The following is a 26,298-nucleotide window of genomic DNA, read 5'->3' as shown; positions in this document are numbered from 1 at the left end:
TACTGACAGTGTACTGTGTAATACTACTCACTAACTAATGTACAGCAGCACCAGAGGTATACTGAAAGTGTACTGTGTAATACTACTCACTAACTAATGTATAGCAGCACCAGAGGTATACTTACAGTGTACTATATAATACTACTCACTAACTAATGTATAGCAGCACCAGAGGTATACTTACAGTGTACTATATAATACTACTCACTAACAAATGTACAGCAGCACCAGAGGCATACTGACAGTGTACTGTGTAATACTACTCACTAACTAATGTACAGCAGCACCAGAGGTATACTGACAGTGTACTGTGTAATACTACTCACTAACTAATGTACAGCAGCACCAGAGGTATACTGACAGTGTACTGTATAATACTACTCACTAACTAATGTACAGTAGCACCAGAGGTATACTGACAGTGTACTGTGTAATACTACTCACTAACTAATGTATAGCAGCACCAGAGGTATACTGACAGTGTACTGTGTAATACTACTCACTAACTAATGTACAGCAGCACCAGAGGTATACTGACAGTGTACTGTGTAATACTACTCACTAACTAATGTACAGCAGCACCAGAGGTATACTGACAGTGTACTGTATAATACTACTCACTAACTAATGTACAGTAGCACCAGAGGTATACTGACAGTGTACTGTGTAATACTACTCACTAACTAATGTACAGCAGCACCAGAGGTATACTGACAGTGTACTGTGTAATACTACTCACTAACTAATGTACAGCAGCACCAGAGGTATACTGACAGTGTACTGTGTAATACTACATAACTAATGTATAGCAGCACCAGAGGTATACTGACAGTGTACTGTGTAATACTACTCACTAACTAATAGTGTCTCACTTTATATAGTTCTATAAACAACATACTGACAGTGTACTGTGTAATACTACTCACTAACTAATGTACAGTAGCACCAGAGGTATACTGACAATGTACTGTGTAATATTACTTACTAACTAATGTACAGCAGCACCAGAGGTATACTGACAGTGTACTGTGTAATACTACTCACTAACTAATGTACAGCAGTACCAGAGGTATACTGACAGTGTACTGTGTAATACTACTCACTAACTAATGTACAGCAGCACCAGAGGTATACTGACAGTGTACTGTGTAATACTACTCACTAACTAATGTACAGCAGCACCAGAGGTATACTGACAGTGTACTGTGTAATACTACTCACTAACTAATGTACAGTAGCACCAGAGGTATACTGACAGTGTACTGTGTAATACTACTCACTAACTAATGTACAGCAGCACCAGAGGTATACTGACAGTGTACTGTGTAATACTACTCACTAACTAATGTACAGCAGCACCAGAGGTATACTGACAGTGTACTGTGTAATACTACATAACTAATGTATAGCAGCACCAGAGGTATACTGACAGTGTACTGTGTAATACTACATAACTAATGTACAGCAGCACCAGAGGTATACTGACAGTGTACTGTGTAATACTACTCACTAACTAATGTACAGCAGCACCAGAGGCATACTGACAGTGTACTGTGTAATACTACTCACTAACTAATGTACAGCAGCACCAGAGGTATACTGACAGTGTACTGTATAATACTACTCACTAACTAATGTACAGCAGCACCAGAGGTATACTGACAGTGTACTGTGTAATACTACTCACTAACTATTGTACAGCAGCACCAGAGGTATACTGACAGTGTACTGTGTAATACTACTCACTAACTAATGTACAGCAGCACCAGAGGCATACTGACAGTGTACTGTGTAATACTACTCACTAACTAATGTACAGCAGCACCAGAGGTATACTGACAGTGTACTGTGTAATACTACTCACTAACTAATGTACAGCAGCACCAGAGGTATACTGACAGTGTACTGTGTAATACTACTCACTAACTAATGTAGAGCAGCACCAGAGGTATACTGACAGTGTACTGTGTAATACTACTCACTAACTAATGTACAGTAGCACCAGAGGTATACTGACAGTGTACTGTGTAATACTACTCACTAACTAATGTACAGCAGCACCAGAGGTATACTGACAGTGTACTGTATAATACTACTCACTAACTAATGTACAGTAGCACCAGAGGTATACTGACAGTGTACTGTGTAATACTACTCACAAACTAATGTACAGCAGCACCAGAGGTATACTGACAGTGTACTGTGTATTACTACACACTAACTAATGTACAGCAGCACCAGAGGTATACTGACAGTGTACTGTGTAATACTACTCACTAACTAATGTATAGCAGCACCAGAGGTATACTTACAGTGTACTATATAATACTACTCACTAACTAATGTATAGCAGCACCAGAGGTATACTGACAGTGTACTGTGTAATACTACTCACTAACTAATGTACAGCAGCACCAGAGGTATACTGACAGTGTACTGTATAATACTACTCACTAACTAATGTATAGCAGCACCAGAGGTATACTTACAGTGTACTGTATAATACTACTCACTAACTAATGTATAGCAGCACCAGAGGTATACTTACAGTGTACTATATAATACTACTCACTAACTAATGTATAGCAGCACCAGAGGTATACTTACAGTGTACTATATAATACTACTCACTAACTAATGTATAGCAGCACCAGAGGTATACTGACAGTGTACTGTGTAATACTACTCACTAACTAATGTACAGCAGCACCAGAGGTATACTGACAGTGTACTGTGTAATACTACTCACTAACTAATGTACAGCAGCACCAGAGGTATACTGACAGTGTACTGTATAATACTACTCACTAACTAATGTACAGCAGCACCAGACTAATGTACAGCAGCACCAGAGGTATACTGACAGTGTACTGTGTAATACTACTCACTAACTAATGTACAGCAGCACCAGAGGTATACTGACAGTGTACTGTGTAATACTACATAACTAATGTATAGCAGCACCAGAGGTATACTGACAGTGTACTGTGTAATACTACTCACTAACTAATAGTGTCTCACTTTATATAGTTCTATAAACAACATACTGACAGTATACTGTGTAATACTACTCACTAACTAATGTACAGTAGCACCAGAGGTATACTGACAGTGTACTGTGTAATACTACTCACTAACTAATGTACAGCAGTACCAGAGGTATACTGACAGTGTACTGTGTAATACTACTCACTAACTAATGTACAGCAGCACCAGAGGTATACTGACAGTGTACTGTGTAATACTACTCACTAACTAATGTACAGCAGCACCAGAGGTATACTGACAGTGTACTGTGTAATACTACTCACTAACTAATGTACAGCAGCACCAGAGGTATACAGACAGTGTACTGTGTAATACTACTCACTAACTAATGTACAGCAACACCAGAGGTATACTGACAGTGTACTGTGTAATACTACTCACTAACTAATGTACAGCAGCACCAGAGGTATACTGACAGTGTACTGTGTAATACTACTCACTAACTAATGTACAGCAGCACCAGAGGTATACTGACAGTGTACTGTGTAATACTACTCACAAACTAATGTACAGTAGCACCAGAGGTATACTGACAGTGTACTGTGTAATACTACTTACTAACTAATGTACAGCAGCACCAGAGGTATACTGACAGTGTACTGTGTAATACTACTCACAAACTAATGTACAGTAGCACCAGAGGTATACTGACAGTGTACTGTGTAATACTACTCACTAACTAATGTACAGCAGCACCAGAGGTATACTGACAGTGTACTGTGTAATACTACTTACTAACTAATGTACAGCAGCACCAGAAGTATACTGACAGTGTACTGTGTAACTACTCACTAACTAATGTACAGCAGCACCAGAGGTATACTGGCAGTGTACTGTGCAATACTACTCACTAACTAATGTACAGCAGCACCAGAGGTATACTGACAGTGTACTGTGTAATACTACTCACTAACTAATGTACAGCAGCACCAGAGGTTTACTGACAGTGTACTGTGTAATACTACTCACTAACTAATAGTGTCTCACCTTATATAGTTTTATAAACAACATACTGACAGTGTACTGTGTAATACTACTCACTAACTAATAGTGTCTCACCTTATATAGTTTTATAAACAACATACTGACAGTGTACTGTGTAATACTACTCACTAACTAATAGTGTCTCACCTTATATAGTTTTATAAACAACATACTGACAGTATACTGTGTAATACTACTCACTAACTAATAGTGTCTCACCTTATATAGTTTTATAAACAACATACTGACAGTGTACTGTGTAATACTACTCACTAACTAATAGTGTCTCACCTTATATAGTTCTATAAACAACATACTGACAGTGTACTGTGTAATACTACTCACTAACTAATAGTGTCTCACCTTATATAGTTCTATAAACAACATACTGACAGTGTACTGTGTAATACTACTCACTAACTAATAGTGTCTCACCTTATATAGTTTTATAAACAACATACTGACAGTGTACTGTGTAATACTACTCACTAACTAATGTACAGCAGCACCAGAGGTATACTGACAGTGTACTGTGTAATACTACTCACTAACTAATAGTGTCTCACCTTATATAGTTATATAAACAACATACTGACAGTGTACTGTGTAATACTACTCACTAACTAATAGTGTCTCACCTTATATAGTTTTATAAACAACATACTGACAGTGTACTGTGTAATACTACTCACTAACTAATAGTGTCTCACCTTATATAGTTTTATAAACAACATACTGACAGTGTACTGTGTAATACTACTCACTAACTAATAGTGTCTCACCTTATATAGTTTTATAAACAACATACTGACAGTGTACTGTGTAATACTACTCACTAACTAATAGTGTCTCACCTTATATAGTTTTATAAACAACATACTGACAGTGTACTGTGTAATACTACTCACTAACTAATAGTGTCTCACCTTATATAGTTTTATAAACAACATACTGACAGTGTACTGTGTAATACTACTCACAAACTAATGTACAGTAGCACCAGAGGTATACTGACAGTGTACTGTGTAATACTACTTACTAACTAATGTACAGCAGCACCAGAGGTATACTGACAGTGTACTGTGTAATACTACTCACAAACTAATGTACAGTAGCACCAGAGGTATACTGACAGTGTACTGTGTAATACTACTCACTAACTAATGTACAGCAGCACCAGAGGTATACTGACAGTGTACTGTGTAATACTACTTACTAACTAATGTACAGCAGCACCAGAAGTATACTGACAGTGTACTGTGTAACTACTCACTAACTAATGTACAGCAGCACCAGAGGTATACTGGCAGTGTACTGTGCAATACTACTCACTAACTAATGTACAGCAGCACCAGAGGTATACTGACAGTGTACTGTGTAATACTACTCACTAACTAATGTACAGCAGCACCAGAGGTTTACTGACAGTGTACTGTGTAATACTACTCACTAACTAATAGTGTCTCACCTTATATAGTTTTATAAACAACATACTGACAGTGTACTGTGTAATACTACTCACTAACTAATAGTGTCTCACCTTATATAGTTTTATAAACAACATACTGACAGTGTACTGTGTAATACTACTCACTAACTAATAGTGTCTCACCTTATATAGTTTTATAAACAACATACTGACAGTATACTGTGTAATACTACTCACTAACTAATAGTGTCTCACCTTATATAGTTATATAAACAACATACTGACAGTGTACTGTGTAATACTACTCACTAACTAATAGTGTCTCACCTTATATAGTTCTATAAACAACATACTGACAGTGTACTGTGTAATACTACTCACTAACTAATAGTGTCTCACCTTATATAGTTCTATAAACAACATACTGACAGTGTACTGTGTAATACTACTCACTAACTAATAGTGTCTCACCTTATATAGTTTTATAAACAACATACTGACAGTGTACTGTGTAATACTACTCACTAACTAATGTACAGCAGCACCAGAGGTATACTGACAGTGTACTGTGTAATACTACTCACTAACTAATAGTGTCTCACCTTATATAGTTATATAAACAACATACTGACAGTGTACTGTGTAATACTACTCACTAACTAATAGTGTCTCACCTTATATAGTTTTATAAACAACATACTGACAGTGTACTGTGTAATACTACTCACTAACTAATAGTGTCTCACCTTATATAGTTTTATAAACAACATACTGACAGTGTACTGTGTAATACTACTCACTAACTAATAGTGTCTCACCTTATATAGTTTTATAAACAACATACTGACAGTGTACTGTGTAATACTACTCACTAACTAATAGTGTCTCACCTTATATAGTTTTATAAACAACATACTGACAGTGTACTGTGTAATACTACTCACTAACTAATAGTGTCTCACCTTATATAGTTTTATAAACAACATACTGACAGTGTACTGTGTAATACTACTCACTAACTAATAGTGTCTCACCTTATATAGTTTTATAAACAACATACTGACAGTGTACTGTGTAATACTACTCACTAACTAATAGTGTCTCACCTTATATAGTTATATAAACAACATACTGACAATGTACTGTGTAATACTACTCACTAACTAATAGTGTCTCACCTTATATAGTTATATAAACAACATACTGACAGTGTACTGTGTAATACTACTCACTAACTAATTGTGTCTCACCTTATATAGTTCTATAAACAACATACTGACAGTCTACTGTGTAATACTACTCACTAACTAATAGTGTCTCACCTTATATAGTTTTATAAACAACATACTGACAGTGTACTGTGTAATACTACTCACTAACTAATAGTGTCTCACCTTATATAGTTTTATAAACAACATACTGACAGTGTACTGTGTAATACTACTCACTAACTAATAGTGTCTCGCCTTATATTGTTCTATAAACAACATACTGACAGTCTACTGTGTAATACTACTCACTAACTAATAGTGTCTCACCTTATATAGTTTTATAAATAACATACTGACAGTGTACTGTGTAATACTACTCACTAACTAATAGTGTCTCACCTTATATAGTTTTATAAACAACATACTGACAGTATACTGTGTAATACTACTCACTAATAGTGTCTCACTTTATATAGTTCTATAAACAACATACTGACAGTGTACTGTGTAATACTACTCACTAACTAATAGTGTCTCACTTTATATAGTTCTATAAACAACATACTGACAGTGTACTGTGTAATACTACTCACTAACTAATAGTGTCTCACCTTATATAGTTTTATAAACAACATACTGAGAGTCTACTGTGTAATACTACTCACTAACTAATAGTCTCTCACCTTATATAGTTTTATAAACAACATACTGACAGTGTACTGTGTAATACTACTCACTAACTAATAGTGTCTCACCTTATATAGTTTTATAAACAACATACTGACAGTCTACTGTGTAATACTACTCACTAACTAATAGTGTCTCACCTTATATAGTTCTATAAACAACATACTGACAGTGTACTGTGTAATACTACTCACTAACTAATGTACAGCAGCACCAGAGGTTTACTGACAGTGTACTGTGTAATACTACTCACTAACTAATAGTGTCTCACTTTATATAGTTCTATAAACAACATACTGACAGTGTACTGTGTAATACTACTCACTAACTAATAGTGTCTCACCTTATATAGTTTTATAAACAACATACTGACAGTGTACTGTGTAATACTACTCACTAACTAATAGTGTCTCACCTTATATAGTTTTATAAACAACATACTGACAATGTACTGTGTAATACTACTCACTAACTAATAGTGTCTCACCTTATATAGTTTTATAAACAACATACTGACAGTGTACTGTGTAATACTACTCACTAACTAATAGTGTCTCACTTTATATAGTTCTATAAAAACATACTGACAGTGTACTGTGTAATACTACTCACTAACTAATAGTGTCTCACCTTATATAGTTTTATAAACAACATACTGACAGTCTACTGTGTAATACTACTCACTAACTAATAGTGTCTCACCTTATATAGTTTTATAAACAACATACTGACAGTGTACTGTGTAATACTACTCACTAACTAATAGTGTCTCACTTTATATAGTTTTATAAACAACATACTGAGAGTCTACTGTGTAATACTACTCACTAACTAATAGTCTCTCACCTTATATAGTTTTATAAACAACATACTGACAGTGTACTGTGTAATACTACTCACTAACTAATAGTGTCTCACCTTATATAGTTTTATAAACAACATACTGACAGTGTACTGTGTAATACTACTCACTAACTAATAGTGTCTCACCTTATATAGTTTTATAAACAACATACTGACAGTCTACTGTGTAATACTACTCACTAACTAATAGTGTCTCACCTTATATAGTTTTATAAACAACATACTGACAGTGTACTGTGTAATACTACTCACTAACTAATTGTGTCTCACCTTATATTGTTCTATAAACAACATACTGACAGTGTACTGTGTAATACTACTCACTAACTAATAGTGTCTCACCTTATATAGTTTTATAAACAACATACTGACAGTGTACTGTGTAATACTACTCACTAACTAATAGTGTCTCACTTTATATAGTTCTATAAACAACATACTGACAGTGTACTGTGTAATACTACTCACTAACTAATAGTGTCTCACCTTATATAGTTTTATAAACAACATACTGACAGTGTACTGTGTAATACTACTCACTAACTAATAGTGTCTCACCTTATATAGTTTTATAAACAACATACTGACAGTGTACTGTGTAATACTACTCACTAACTAATAGTGTCTCACCTTATATAGTTTTATAAACAACATACTGACAGTGTACTGTGTAATACTACTCACTAACTAATAGTGTCTAACCTTATATTGTTCTATAAACAACATACTGACAGTGTACTGTGTAATACTACTCACTAACTAATAGTGTCTCACCTTATATAGTTTTATAAACAACATACTGACAGTATACTGTGTAATACTACTCACTAACTAATAGTGTCTCACCTTATATAGTTCTATAAACAACATACTGACAGTGTACTGTGTAATACTACTCACTAACTAATAGTGTCTCACCTTATATAGTTTTATAAACAACATACTGACAGTCTACTGTGTAATACTACTCACTAACTAATAGTGTCTCACCTTATATAGTTCTATAAACAACATACTGACAGTGTACTGTGTAATACTACTCACTAACTAATAGTGTCTCACCTTATATAGTTTTATAAACAACATACTGACAGTGTACTGTGTAATACTACTCACTAACTAATGTACAGCAGCACCAGAGGTATACTGACAGTGTACTGTGTAATACTACTCACTAACTAATAGTGTCTCACTTTATATAGTTCTATAAACAACATACTGACAGTGTACTGTGTAATACTACTCACTAACTAATAGTGTCTCACCTTATATAGTTCTATAAACAACATACTGACAGTGTACTGTGTAATACTACTCACTAACTAATAGTGTCTCACCTTATATAGTTCTATAAACAACATACTGACAGTGTACTGTGTAATACTACTCACTAACTAATAGTGTCTCACCTTATATAGTTTTATAAACAACATACTGACAGTGTACTGTGTAATACTACTCACTAACTAATAGTGTCTCACCTTATATAGTTATATAAACAACATACTGACAGTGTACTGTGTAATACTACTCACTAACTAATAGTGTCTCACCTTATATAGTTTTATAAACAACATACTGACAGTCTACTGTGTAATACTACTCACTAACTAATAGTGTCTCACCTTATATAGTTATATAAACAACATACTGACAGTGTACTGTGTAATACTACTCACTAACTAATAGTGTCTCACCTTATATAGTTATATAAACAACATACTGACAGTGTACTGTGTAATACTACTCACTAACTAATAGTGTCTCACCTTATATAGTTATATAAACAACATACTGACAGTGTACTGTGTAATACTACTCACTAACTAATAGTGTCTCACCTTATATAGTTCTATAAACAACATACTGACAGTGTACTGTGTAATACTACTCACTAACTAATAGTGTCTCACCTTATATAGTTTTATAAACAACATACTGACAGTGTACTGTGTAATACTACTCACTAACTAATAGTGTCTCACCTTATATAGTTCTATAAACAACATACTGACAGTGTACTGTGTAATACTACTCACTAACTAATAGTGTCTCACCTTATATAGTTTTATAAACAACATACTGACAGTCTACTGTGTAATACTACTCACTAACTAATGTACAGCAGCACCAGAGGTATACTGACAGTGTACTGTGTAATACTACTCACTAACTAATAGTGTCTCACTTTATATAGTTCTATAAACAACATACTGACAGTGTACTGTGTAATACTACTCACTAACTAATAGTGTCTCACCTTATATAGTTCTATAAACAACATACTGACAGTGTACTGTGTAATACTACTCACTAACTAATAGTGTCTCACCTTATATAGTTTTATAAACAACATACTGACAGTGTACTGTGTAATACTACTCACTAACTAATAGTGTCTCACCTTATATAGTTTTATAAACAACATACTGACAGTGTACTGTGTAATACTACTCACTAACTAATGTACAGCAGCACCAGAGGTTTACTGACAGTGTACTGTGTAATACTACTCACTAACTAATAGTGTCTCACCTTATATAGTTTTATAAACAACATACTGACAGTGTACTGTGTAATACTACTCACTAACTAATAGTGTCTCACCTTATATAGTTCTATAAACAACATACTGACAGTGTACTGTGTAATACTACTCACTAACTAATAGTGTCTCACCTTATATAGTTTTATAAACAACATACTGACAGTGTACTGTGTAATACTACTCACTAACTAATAGTGTCTCACCTTATATAGTTATATAAACAACATACTGACAGTGTACTGTGTAATACTACTCACTAACTAATAGTGTCTCACCTTATATAGTTTTATAAACAACATACTGACAGTCTACTGTGTAATACTACTCACTAACTAATAGTGTCTCACCTTATATAGTTATATAAACAACATACTGACAGTGTACTGTGTAATACTACTCACTAACTAATAGTGTCTCACCTTATATAGTTATATAAACAACATACTGACAGTGTACTGTGTAATACTACTCACTAACTAATAGTGTCTCACCTTATATAGTTATATAAACAACATACTGACAGTGTACTGTGTAATACTACTCACTAACTAATAGTGTCTCACCTTATATAGTTCTATAAACAACATACTGACAGTGTACTGTGTAATACTACTCACTAACTAATAGTGTCTCACCTTATATATTTTTATAAACAACATACTGACAGTGTACTGTGTAATACTACTCACTAACTAATAGTGTCTCACCTTATATAGTTCTATAAACAACATACTGACAGTGTACTGTGTAATACTACTCACTAACTAATAGTGTCTCACCTTATATAGTTTTATAAACAACATACTGACAGTGTACTGTGTAATACTACTCACTAACTAATAGTGTCTCACCTTATATAGTTTTATAAACAACATACTGACAGTCTACTGTGTAATACTACTCACTAACTAATGTACAGCAGCACCAGAGGTATACTGACAGTGTACTGTGTAATACTACTCACTAACTAATAGTGTCTCACTTTATATAGTTCTATAAACAACATACTGACAGTGTACTGTGTAATACTACTCACTAACTAATAGTGTCTCACCTTATATAGTTCTATAAACAACATACTGACAGTGTACTGTGTAATACTACTCACTAACTAATAGTGTCTCACCTTATATAGTTTTATAAACAACATACTGACAGTGTACTGTGTAATACTACTCACTAACTAATAGTGTCTCACCTTATATAGTTTTATAAACAACATACTGACAGTGTACTGTGTAATACTACTCACTAACTAATAGTGTCTCACCTTATATAGTTTTATAAACAACATACTGACAGTATACTGTGTAATACTACTCACTAACTAATAGTGTCTCACCTTATATAGTTTTATAAACAACATACTGACAGTGTACTGTGTAATACTACTCACTAACTAATAGTGTCTCACCTTATATAGTTTTATAAACAACATACTGACAGTATACTGTGTAATACTACTCACTAATAGTGTCTCACTTTATATAGTTCTATAAACAAGACTGTAATGTGTTTATAGAAAACAGCAGAAATACAAAATATAAAATGGAAATCATTTCATACAAATTAGCAAAACAAAAATGCTGAGAACAAAGATTTTGAAAATGACTTGTTTATTGTCCCCGTCACGTTAGCTGACGGGTGGGGCTGACACACAAAACATGACCAAGCACAATTGTGCCTTGGGTGTGACGCAGTAAAACCCACTATAAATCAGGGCTGACAGCCCATAGGTCCAACAGGCTCCTGCTTCTTGCCGCAGTCAGTTCACCACAAACCTCATCAACAGACACCATGGTCCACTGGTCAGCTGAAGAGAAGGCCGCCATCAATGCCGTGTGGAGCAAGCTTGATGCCGCCCATGATGGCGGGGATGCCCTCAGCAGGTAATAACCAAAGATTTTATACACCAGCCCCAGTCATAGCTGTATAGACATTGCCTATGGGTGACCTTACATGGTACATGATGCCCTCAGCAGGTAATAATACACCAGTCATAGCTGTATAGATATTGCCTATGGGTGACCTTACATGGTACATGATGCCCTCAGCAGGTAATAATACACCAGTCATAGCTGTATAGACATTGCCAATGGGTGACATTACATGGTACATGATGCCCTCAGCAGGTAATAATACACCAGTCATAGCTGTATAGATATTGCCTATGGGTGACCTTACATGGTACATGATGCCCTCAGCAGTTAATAATACACCAGTCATAGCTGTATAGACATTGCCTATGGGTGACCTTACATGGTACATGATGCCCTCAGCTGCTAATAATACACCAGTCATAGCTGTATAGACATTGCCTATGGGTGACCTTACATGGTACATGATGCCCTCAGCAGTTAATAATACACCAGTCATAGCTGTATAGACATTGCCTATGGGTGACCTTACATGGCACATGATGCCCTCAGCTGCTAATAATTCACCAGTCATAGCTGTATAGACATTGCCTATGGGTGACCTTACATGGTACATGATGCCCTCAGCAGGTAATAATACACCAGGCATAGCTGTATAGACATTGCCTATGGGTGACCTTACATGGTACATGATGCCCTCAGCAGTTAATAATTCACCAGTCATAGCTGTATAGATATTGCCTATGGGTGACCTTACATGGTACATGATGCCCTCAGCAGGTAATAATACACCAGGCATAGCTGTATAGACATTGCCTATGGGTGACCTTACATGGTACATGATGCCCTCAGCAGTTAATAATTCACCAGTCATAGCTGTATAGACATTGCCTATGGGTGACATTACATGATACATGATGCCCTCAGCAGTTAATAATACACCAGTCATAGCTGTATAGATATTGCCTATGGGTGACCTTACATGGTACATGATGCCCTCAGCAGGTAATAATACACCAGTCATAGCTGTATAGACATTGCCTATGGGTGACCTTACATGGTACATGATGCCCTCAGCAGTTAATAATTCACCAGTCATAGCTGTATAGACATTGCCTATGGGTGACCTTATATGGTACATGATGTGTTTTTTCTTGCTTATTGGAACATTTGATATATTAAGTCTCTAAGGGAGCTGGTGGTCAGAGCTTCACTCTCATTGGAATCTATGTTATTAGCTGCATCCTCAATTTACTATTTATGTTGTTATAAAATGGTTCCATATCAGATATCTAAAGACTTTCCTTTACATTGTGTCCTTTGTGTACAGACTGCTGATTGTTTACCCCTGGACTCAGAGGTATTTCAGCAGCTTTGGAAACCTTTCAAACGCTGCTGCCATTATTGGAAATGCCAAGGTTCAGGCTCATGGCAAGAAGGTCCTGGGCGCTATTGGCCAAGCTACCCAGCATCTGGATGATGTGAAAGGCTTCCTGGCCAAGCTCAGCAAGTCTCACGCTGAGGAACTCCATGTGGACCCTGAGAACTTCAAGGTAAGACCTAAAATGAATTATCTTAGATTTTATGTCCACTCAAAGAATAAAGTACTTGTTTATGCCCTGTAATAGACCATTACCCTGATATATAGACCCATAGGGCAACCTATAGATGGACCTTCGGTTTCTGAAACACCAGGATACCTATGGTTGCCACATTTAGTTCAGGCCAAAACCAAACATTCTTGCACTGTGCACAGCTAAGGTTGTCACCTCTGCCATGTTTTCCTGGACACTTAAGAGTTATACATACTACAGGGTGTGCAGGTAGGAACATGAATTGCAAACCCTGGACGCACACAAATAGTGACATGTTCCTCTCAGCACACCCTGCACATGTATAACTCATAAGTGTCCAGGAAAACATGGCCGAGGTAGGAACCCTATGCCCAGCACAGCAAAAACGTTTTGCAGACTATACATTACTTATAGTAGCACATAAACACAAACTCACACATAGATATTCACACTCTCTAACACACTAACACACACTCACACACTAACACACACTCACACTCTCTAACACACTCACACTCACTAACACACTAACACACACTCACACTCTCTAACACACTAACACACACACACACTCTCTAACACACTAACACACACTCACACTCTCTAACACACTCACACACACTCACTAACACACTCACACACACTCACACTCTCTAACACACTAACACACACACACTCTCTAACACATTAACCCACACTCACACTCTCTAACACACTCATACACACTCACACTCACTAACACACTAACACACACTCACACTCTCTAACACACTAACACACACACACTCTCTAACACATTAACCCACACTCTCTAACACAATAACACACACTCACACTCTCTAACACACTAACACACACTCACTCTCTCTAACACACTAACACACACTCACACTCTCTAACACACTCACACTCACACTCTCTAACACACTAACACACACACACTCTCTAACACATTAACCCACACTCACACTCTCTAACACACTAATACACACACACTCTCTCTAACACATTAACCCACACTCACACTCTCTAACACACTCACACACTCTCTAACACACTAACACACACACTCACACTCTCTAACACATTAACACACACTCACACTCTCTAACACACTAACACACACTCACACTCTCTAACACACTCACACTCTCTAACACACTAACACACACTCACATACTCTGTATCTCACACAGACTCACATACTCTGTATCTCACACAGACTCACATACTCTCACACGCTCACACTCTTTAACACACTAACACACACTCACACTCTCTAACACACTAACACACACTCACATACTCTCTCACACACACAATCACACTTACTCTCACACTCTCTAACACACTGACACACTCACATACTCACACACACAGTCACACTTACTCTCACGCTCTCTAACACACTGACACAGACTCTCATACTCTATATCTCACACACTCTCACACGCTCACGCTCTCTAACACACTGACACACACTCATATACTCTGTATCTCACACACTCTCACACGCTCACGCACTCTGTATCTCACACACTCTCACACTCTCTAACACACACTCATATACTCTGTATCTCACACACTCTCTCACACAGACTCACACTCTCTAACACACTGACACACACTCATATACTCTGTATCTCATACACTGTCTCACACAGACTCACACTCTCTAACACACTGACACACACTCATATACTCTGTATCTCACACACTCTCTCACACAGACTCACACTCTCTAACACACTGACACACACTCATATACTCTGTATCTCACACACAGACTCACACTCTCTAACACACTGACACACACTCATATACTCTGTATCTCACACACTCTCTCACACAGACTCACACTCTCTAACACACTGACACACACTCATATACTCTGTATCTCACACACAGACTCACACTCTCTAACACACTGACACACACTCATATACTTTGTATCTCACACACTCTCTCACACAGACTCACACTCTCTAACACACTGACACACACTCATATACTCTGTATCTCACACACTCTCACACAGACTCACACTCTCTAACACACTGACACACACTCACATACTCTGTATCTCACACACTCTCTCACACAGACTCACACTCTCTAACACACTCACACACACACATACTCTCTCACACACACAATCACACTTACTCTCACGCTCTCTAACACACTGACACAGACTCACATACTCTATATCTCACACACTCTCACACAGACTCACGCTCTCTAACACACTGACACACACTCATATACTCTGTATCTCACACACTCTCACACGCTCACGCTCTCTAACACACTGACACACACTCATATACTCTGTATCTCACACACTCTCTCACACTCTCTAACACACTGACACACACTCACATACTCTGTATCTCACACACTCTCTCACACAGACTCACACTCTCTAACACACTAACACACACTCACACACTAACACTCTCTAACACACTAACACACACTCACACTCTCTAACACACTCACACTCTCTAACACACTAACACACACACATACTCTCTCACACACACAATCACACTTACTCTCATGCTCTCTAACACACTGACACACACTCATATACTCTGTATCTCACACACTCTCACACGCTCACGCTCTCTAACACACTGACACACACTCACATACTCTGTATCTCACACACTCTCTCACACAGACTCACACTCTCTAACACACTGACACACACTCACATAGTCTCTGTCTATCTCTGGCTGGTATATTCAGCAATAAATTCCCAAACTAACCAGCACAAACATTTAGTTGGTATCAGCTTCTGATCTTTCTTCTCACTCTTGTAGCTGACACTCAGTAGCCCAACACGCAGACACTCCCTCAGCTACAGATTTAGTAGAAATACTGTGTTGTCTTCTGTGTGATGTTTCAGGCTTGTCCCTTTGTCCTGTGTCTGTCACAGCATCTCTGTAATGATTTCTATTTAGCTACTACATGGAAACAACAGTAGATAATCAGTGTTTTTTCTTCTGGTCACAGCGCTTTGGAGAGGTTCTCGTGGTCGTTGTTGCCTTAAAGCTGGGAGCTGCTTTCTCCCCTGATGCCCAGGCGGCTTGGGAGAAGTTTACTGCTGTTCTGGTGGCTGCACTGAGCCACGGCTATTTCTAAACCTGTAATACACGTTACCTGTTCTGGCAGCTGTAAACATCACAGTATGGGCACCAAAGACCATCTGTAACTGCTTCACTGAGTCTGATTGTCAATAAAACTTTATCAAATACAGCCCGAGTCTTGTCCTTGTGCCTCCTGGGGATGAATCAAACTGGTATATACAGGTAAAGACACCCCCTTTGAGAAAGCCGAGTGTACGGCGAAACATGTTAGGGCAATGGTGAGGAGTCAGGGAGCTCCTGTGTTTGTTAGGGCTAGTTGAACCTGGGGTAGCATTTGTTATTTAACGGTCGGTTCAGTTATAACGCTTACAGGCAATTACAAACAACCTTTCTATTTTTAAATTATGCAGGAAAGGCTTATTAGAAAATGTTTAACTGGACCAGGATATTTATTATATCTTGCTAACGAGAATGTTATATAATGTGCACTAAACAGGGCAATTATTATTTACAACTTTGTTGTCAAACTGTAGCAAAGTAATACAATAGTTTCAGCGTTACTTAAAGGCATCAGTACAGCAGTTAAGCACAAGCCAGCCGGATGTTAGACAAAGACAAATTACATGTCAAATATCAGGGTGTCTAATTCAAGACAAATTGTAATCCTGATTATATAAGCGTAATTATCTATGCATCTAACTTAGCTGTGTGAAACCTGCATAACCTATATGGAACAAACTTATTAATACTTTAGCAGCAAGTTTTATAGAAACCGGTTACCTACTCAAGTATACCTGTTACATATGTATGCAAATAACAAAACGGGCTAATTTGCAAACTTAATACAGAGGTATCGGTTGAATATGAACTTGTGCATTATGAATAAAATTGCTTGATGTTATTTACCACGCTTTGGAAACAAAGTATCAAGCTATATTTTAGCAATCTAACATAGTATGCTGTATTTAGAACTAAGATTTGCTGCTCACATAAACGTTTTTTAGTGCAAAAATAACACGGCCAAGTACAGCATTAAACGCTGTTCTATCTCTCTTGTATATCAGACGTTACTTACTACACAGCAAACATATAACAAGCTGCAGCATCAGTGGTTTATTGATTTGTGCAATATCAAATCTCAATCAGGCAGGCCAACACCAACACATTGAGTCTGATTTAGTGAATTAAATCTTTACTATAAAAGACTACTCATAATTTTTGGCAAGCCTTTAAAGATATTTTGGATAGCATAATTGTTTACAAACTAATATACAGCAGCTACAACCTGCAATCACCTAAAACTAAAAGAGTTTATTCATACTCAGGAATTGTTAAAAAAACTGTGGCCTAGATTTGGAGTTTGGCGTTAGCCGTGAAAACCAGAGTTAGAGGCTCCTAACGCTGGTTTTAGGCTAACTCCGGTATTTGGAGTCACTCAAAATAGGGTCTAACGCTCACTTTTCAGCCGCGACTTTTCCATACCGAAGATCCCCTTACGTAAATTGCGTATCCTATCTTTTCAATGGGATCTTTCTAACGCCGGTATTTAGAGTCTTGGCTGAAGTGAGCGTTAGAAATCTAACGACAAAACTCCAGCCGCAGGAAAAAAGTCAGTAGTTAAGAGCTTTCTGGGCTAACGCCGGTTTATAAAGCTCTTAACTACTGTACTCTAAAGTACACTAACACCCATAAACTACCTATGTACCCCTAAACCGAGGTCCCCCCACATCGCCGCAACTCGATTAAATTTTTTTAACCCCTAATCTGCCGACCGCCACCTACGTTATCCTTATGTACCCCTAATCTGCTGCCCCTAACACCGCCGACCCCTGTATTATATTTATTAACCCCTAACCTGCCCCCCACAACGTCGCCTCCACCTACCTACACTTATTAACCCCTAATCTGCCGACCGCAAAGCGCCGCCACCACCTACGTTATCCTTATGTACCCCTAATCTGCTGCCCCTAACACCGCCGACCCCTATATTATATTTATTAACCCCTAATCTGCCCCCCACAACGTCGCCTCCACCTGCCTACACTTATTAACCCCTAATCTGCCGACCGGAGCTCACCGCTATTCTAATAAATGTATTAACCCCTAAAGCTAAGTCTAACCCTAACACTAACACCCCCCTAAGTTAAATATAATTTTAATCTAACGAAATTAATTAACTCTTATTAAATAAATTATTCCTATTTAAAGATAAATACTTACCTGTAAAATAAATCCTAATATAGCTACAATATAAATTATAATTATATTATAGCTATTTTAGGATTTATATTTATTTTACAGGTAACTTTGTATTTATTTTAACCAGGTACAATAGCTATTAAATAGTTAAGAACTATTTAATAGCTAAAATAGTTAAAATAATTACAAAATTACCTGTAAAATAAATCCTAACCTAAGTTACAATTAAACCTAACACTACACTATCAATAAATTAATTAAATAAACTACCTACAATTACCTACAATTAACCTAACACTACACTATCAATAAATTAATTAAATACAATTCCTACAAATAAATACAATTAAATAAACTAGCTAAAGTACAAAAAATAAAAAAGAACTAAGTTACAAAAAATAAAAAAATATTTACAAACATAAGAAAAATATTACAACAATTTTAAACTAATTACACCTACTCTAAGTCCCCTAATAAAATAACAAAGCCCCCCAAAATAAAAAAATGCCCTACCCTATTCTAAATTACTAAAGTTCAAAGCTCTTTTACCTTACCAGCCCTGAACAGGGCCCTTTGCAGGGCATGCCCCAAAGAATTCAGCTCTTTTGCCTGTAAAAAAAAACATACAATACCCCCCCCCAACATTACAACCCACCACCCACATACCCCTAATCTAACCCAAACCCCCCTTAAATAAACCTAACACTAAGCCCCTGAAGATCTTCCTACCTTATCTTCACCATACCAGGTTCACCGATCCATCCTGAAGAGCTCCTCCGATGTCCTGATCCAAGCCCAAGCGGGGGGCTTAAGAGGTCCATGATCCGGATGAAGTCTTCATCCAAGCGGGAGCTGAAGAGGTCCATGATCCGGATGAAGTCTTCATCCAAGCGGGAGCTGAAGAGGTCCATGATCCGGATGAAGTCTTCTATCAACGGCATCTTCAATCTTCTTTCTTCCGGATCCATCTTGCAGACCTCCGACGCGGAACATCCTCTTCTCCCCGACGCCTACTAGCCGAATGACGGTTCCTTTAAGGGACGTCATCCAAGATGGCGTCCCCCGAATTCCGATTGGCTGATAGGATTCTATCAGCCAATTGGAATTAAGGTAGGAATATTCTGATTGGCTGATGGAATCAGCCAATCAGAATCAAGTTCAATCCGATTGGCTGATCCAATCAGATTGAGCTCGCATTCTATTGGCTGTTCCGATCAGCCAATAGAATGCGAGCACAATCTGATTGGCTGATTGGATCAGCCAATCGGATTGAACTTGATTCTGATTGGCTGATTCCATCAGCCAATCAGAATATTCCTACCTTAATTCCGATTGGCTGATAGAATCCTATCAGCCAATCGGAATTCGAGGGACGCCATCTTGGATGACGTCCCTTAAAGGAACCGTCATTCGGCTAGTAGGCGTCGGGAGAAGAGGATGTTCCGCGTCGGAGGTCTGCAAGATGGATCCGGAAGAAAGATTGAAGATGCCGTTGATAGAAGACTTCATTCGGATCATGGACCTCTTCAGCTCCCGCTTGGATGAAGACTTCATCCGGATCATGGACCTCTTCAGCTCCCGCTTGGATGAAGACTTCAGCCGGATCATGGACCTCTTCAGCCCCCCGCTTGGGCTTGGATCAGGACATCGGAGGAGCTCTTCAGGATGGATCCGTGAACCTGGTATGGTGAAGATAAGGTAGGAAGATCTTCAGGGGCTTAGTGTTAGGTTTATTTAAGGGGGGTTTGGGTTAGATTAGGGGTATGTGGGTGGTGGGTTGTAATGTTGGGGGGGGTATTGTATGTTTTTTTTTACAGGCAAAAGAGCTGAATTCTTTGGGGCATGCCCCGCAAATGGCCCTGTTCAGGGCTGGTAAGGTAAAAGAGCTTTGAACTTTAGTAATTTAGAATAGGGTAGGGCATTTTTTTTATTTTGGGGGGCTTTGTTATTTTATTAGGGGGCTTAGAGTAGGTGTAATTAGTTTAAAATTGTTGTAATATTTTTCTTATGTTTGTAAATATTTTTTTATTTTTTGTAACTTAGTTCTTTTTTATTTTTTGTACTTTAGCTAGTTTATTTAATTGTATTTATTTGTAGGAATTGTATTTAATTAATTTATTGATAGTGTAGTGTTAGGTTAATTGTAGGTAATTGTAGGTAGTTTATTTAATTAATTTATTGATAGTGTAGTGTTAGGTTTAATTGTAACTTAGGTTAGGATTTATTTTACAGGTAATTTTGTAATTATTTTAACTAGGTAGCTATTGAATAGTTCTTAACTATTTAATAGCTATTGTACCTGGTTAAAATAAATACAAAGTTACCTGTAAAATAAATATAAATCCTAAAATAGCTATAATATAATTATAATTTATATTGTAGCTATATTAGGATTTATTTTACAGGTAAGTATTTATCTTTAAATAGGAATAATTTATTTAATAAGAGTTAATTAATTTCGTTAGATTTAAATTATATTTAACTTAGGGGGGGTGTTAGTGTTAGGGTTAGACTTAGCTTTAGGGGTTAATACATTTATTAGAATAGCGGTGAGCTCCAGTCGGCAGATTAGGGGTTAATGTTTGAAGTTAGGTGTCGGCGATGTTAGGGAGGGCAGATTAGGGGTTAATACTATTTATTATAGGGTTAGTGAGGCGGATTAGGGGTTAATAACTTTATTATAGTAGCGCTCAGGTCCGGTCGGCAGATTAGGGGTTAATAAGTGTAGGCAGGTGGAGGCGACGTTGTGGGGGGCAGATTAGGGGTTAATAAATATAATATAGGGGTCGGCGGTGTTAGGGGTACATAGGGATAATGTAAGTAGCGGCGGTTTACGAAGCGGCAGATTAGGGGTTAATAATAATATGCAGGGGTCAGCGATAGCGGAGGCGGCAGATTAGGGGTTAATAAGTGTAAGGTTAGGGGTGTTTAGACTCGGGGTACATGTTAGAGTGTTAGGTGCAGACGTAGGAAGTGTTTCCGCATAACAAACAATGGGGCTGCGTTAGGAGCTGAACGCGGCTTTTTTGCAGGTGTTAGGTTTTTTTTCAGCTTAAACAGCCCCATTGTTTCCTATGGGAGAATCGTGCACGAGCACGTTTTTGAGGCTGGCCACTTGCGTAAGCAACTCTGGTATCGAGAGTTGAAGCTGCGTTAAAAATGCTCTACGCTCCTTTTTTGGAGCCTAACGCAGCCTTTATGTGGACTCTCAATACCAGAGTTATTTTTATGGTGCGGCCAGAAAAAAGCCGGCGTTAGTTTTTCGGGTCGTTACCGACAAAACTCCAAATCTAGCCGTAAGATATAGCTGTTAAAGGAAATTATCTTCATACATATGTATTAATATGTTATGCCAAGGTATAATGTTGTAGTCTGTAAGATATTTAACAGACTAACATAAATACCTCAAGTATGCACCAATCACACTGACTACCAATGTCTTTTGCCCCGTTCATATTTATGTGCTCAATATAACTCTGAATACATTATATTAACTAGTAAAATTGGGGTAAACTTAAACTCTATTGGCTTTAGATGTTTGTCACTGCGCACAATTCATGGTGGAACCAAGTTTGGGATAACTAATCTTATGAATACGTTCAACATAAGCAATACTGGTTATCTCTAACATTACAGTGAGTTACTATATCAAGCACAGGTACTTATACCCCAATTACATAACAAACTTTGAATTGTTATACACTAACACTTCAGTGTTACAAGATATACAAATGTATCACGCCCCAGGCAGCTATTGTTTTTAATTGCACATCCCTTTATTTTATCTCTGTAATTAATAAAAGTTATGTTTTAATTATCCCAGCGTACTCCCTTTACCATTTGTCATCATATTGTTCTCTACAGATATACACAATTTATTATAGATGACTATATGAGTGCTATACGTGTATTCTTCCTTGGTCTTTTTGCCCATGTTCTGTAGTCTAGACAATACACAGCACCACTTACCCTGTGATTATAGGAAACAAAACTAGTAATCTAATTAGGGTGTAGCCATTGACCCCCCTTTCTTGCTACAGGTAAAGACTTACCTATAAGGAGATACAAGTGGGGTCAGTCACTGGGATGTGTTAGACACTCATCAGTTATTAATAAAAAAGCCAACTCTGTAACAAGGTGACAGCAGCTACTGACAGCTGTAACGCCTGGGGTTGCCACCACCTCAGCCTTGGTTTCCTGGACACGCATGAGTTATACCTGCTGCAGGGTGTGCAGGGGGAACATGAATATTATAGTGCTGTTCAGTGCCACTATCTGTGTGCTTTCTAGGGTTAAAAATTCATGTTCCTCCCTGCATACCCTGCAGCAGGTATAACTCATAAGTGTCCAGGAAACCATGGCTGAGGTGACAGAAACAAACGCTTCCTGAATGTAACAGTATATTCGCCATCTTGGTCACCTGCAATTAGGGTTGCCACCTCGGCCACACTTATGAGTTACACTTGCTGCAGGGTGTGCAGGGAGGAACATGAATACTAATTGTGTGCTGACCAGGGGTGCAATTCATGTTCCCCTCTGCACACCCTGCAGCATGTGTAACGCATAAGTGTCCAGGCAAACATGGCCGAGGTGGCAACCCTACCTGCAATACATTGTGTGACACAGATATCTTTAGCACCTGTCACATTACGCTCTGTTTAAAGGGACATTTAACAACTCCTGCTATTGTGTAAAACTTACATTTGTCACACGCTCCCTACCTGCAATACATTGTGTGACACAGATATCTTTAGCACCTGTCACATTACGCTCTGTTTAAAGGGACATTTAACTCCTGCTATTGTGTAAAACTTACATTTGTCACACGCTCCCTAGCTGCAATACATTGTGTGACACAGATATCTTTAGCACCTGTCACATTACGCTCTGTTTAAAGGGACATTTAACAACTCCTGCTATTGTGTAAAACTTACATTTGTCACACGCTCCCTAGCTGCAATACATTGTGTGACACAGATATCTTTAGCACCTGTCACATTACGTTCTGTTTAAAGGGACATTTAACTCCTGCTATTGTGTAAAACCTACATTTGTCACACGCTCCCTAGCTGCAATACATTGTGTGACACAGATATCTATAGCACCTGTCACATTACGTTCTGTTTAAAGGGACATTTAACTCCTGCTATTGTGTAAAACCTACATTTGTCACACGCTCCCTACCTGCAATACATTGTGTGACACAGATATCTTTAGCACCTGTCACATTACGTTCTGTTTAAAGGGACATTTAACTCCTGCTATTGTGTAAAACTTACATTTGTCACACGCTCCCTAGCTGCAATACATTGTGTGACACAGATATCTATAGCACCTGTCACATTACGCTCTGTTTAAAGGGACATTTAACTCCTGCTATTGTGTAAAACCTACATTTGTCACACGCTCCCTAGCTGCAATACATTGTGTGACACAGATATCTTTAGCACCTGTCACATTACGTTCTGTTTAAAGGGACATTTAACTCCTGCTATTGTGTAAAACCTACATTTGTCACACGCTCCCTAGCTGCAATACATTGTGTGACACAGATATCTTTAGCACCTGTCACATTACGTTCTGTTTAAAGGGACATTTAACTCCTGCTATTGTGTAAAACCTACATTTGTCACACGCTCCCTAGCTGCAATACATTGTGTGACACAGATATCTTTAGCACCTGTCACATTACGGTCTGTTTAAAGGGACATTTAACAACTCCTGCTATTGTGTAAAACCTACATTTGTCACACGCTCCCTAGCTGCAATACATTGTGTGACACAGATATCTTTAGCACCTGTCACATTACGCTCTGTTTAAAGGGACATTTAACAACTCCTGCTATTGTGTAAAACCTACATTTGTCACACGCTCCCTACCTGCAATACATTGTGTGACACAGATATCTTTAGCACCTGTCACATTACGCTCTGTTTAAAGGGACATTTAACAACTCCTGCTATTGTGTAAAACCTACATTTGTCACACGCTCCCTAGCTGCAATACATTGTGTGACACAGATATCTTTAGCACCTGTCACATTACGTTCTGTTTAAAGGGACATTTAACTCCTGCTATTGTGTAAAACTTACATTTGTCACACGCTCCCTACCTGCAATACATTGTGTGACACAGATATCTTTAGCACCTGTCACATTACGCTCTGTTTAAAGGGACATTTAACTCCTGCTATTGTGTAAAACCTACATTTGTCACACGCTCCCTAGCTGCAATACATTGTGTGACACAGATATCTTTAGCACCTGTCACATTACGCTCTGTTTAAAGGGACATTTAACAACTCCTGCTATTGTGTAAAACCTACATTTGTCACACGCTCCCTAGCTGCAATACATTGTGTGACACAGATATCTTTAGCACCTGTCACATTACGTTCTGTTTAAAGGGACATTTAACTCCTGCTATTGTGTAAAACCTACATTTGTCACACGCTCCCTAGCTGCAATACATTGTGTGACACAGATATCTTTAGCAAATGTCACATTACGTTCTGTTTAAAGGGACATTTAACAACTCCTGCTATTGTGTAAAACCTACATTTGTCACACGCTCCCTAGCTGCAATACATTGTGTGACACAGATATCTTTAGCACCTGTCACATTACGTTCTGTTTAAAGGGACATTTAACTCCTGCTATTGTGTAAAACCTACATTTGTCACACGCTCCCTAGCTGCAATACATTGTGTGACACAGATATCTTTAGCACCTGTCACATTACGTTCTGTTTAAAGGGACATTTAACAACTCCTGCTATTGTG

The 26,298-nt window shown here is 37.7% G+C and overlaps 1 protein-coding gene across 1 annotated transcript; it reads left to right on the top strand.

The window, feature by feature from the left end:
• Positions 1-12,500: 12,500 nt before the first annotated feature.
• Positions 12,501-17,486, top strand: LOC128642094 (hemoglobin larval subunit beta-1-like). Its single transcript, XM_053694754.1, has 3 exons — positions 12,501-12,660; positions 13,979-14,201; positions 17,244-17,486. The coding sequence occupies exons 1-3, from the start codon at positions 12,569-12,571 to the stop codon at positions 17,370-17,372; spliced, it is 444 nt and encodes a 147-aa protein (XP_053550729.1). The 5' UTR covers positions 12,501-12,568; the 3' UTR covers positions 17,373-17,486.
• Positions 17,487-26,298: the final 8,812 nt, after the last annotated feature.

The sequence above is a fragment of the Bombina bombina genome, chromosome 11 (assembly GCF_027579735.1).
Source record: "Bombina bombina isolate aBomBom1 chromosome 11, aBomBom1.pri, whole genome shotgun sequence".
Lineage (NCBI taxonomy): Eukaryota > Metazoa > Chordata > Amphibia > Anura > Bombinatoridae > Bombina > Bombina bombina.
Note: the sequence above shows the minus strand (reverse complement) of the source record. Positions and strands in the feature narration are given on the sequence as shown.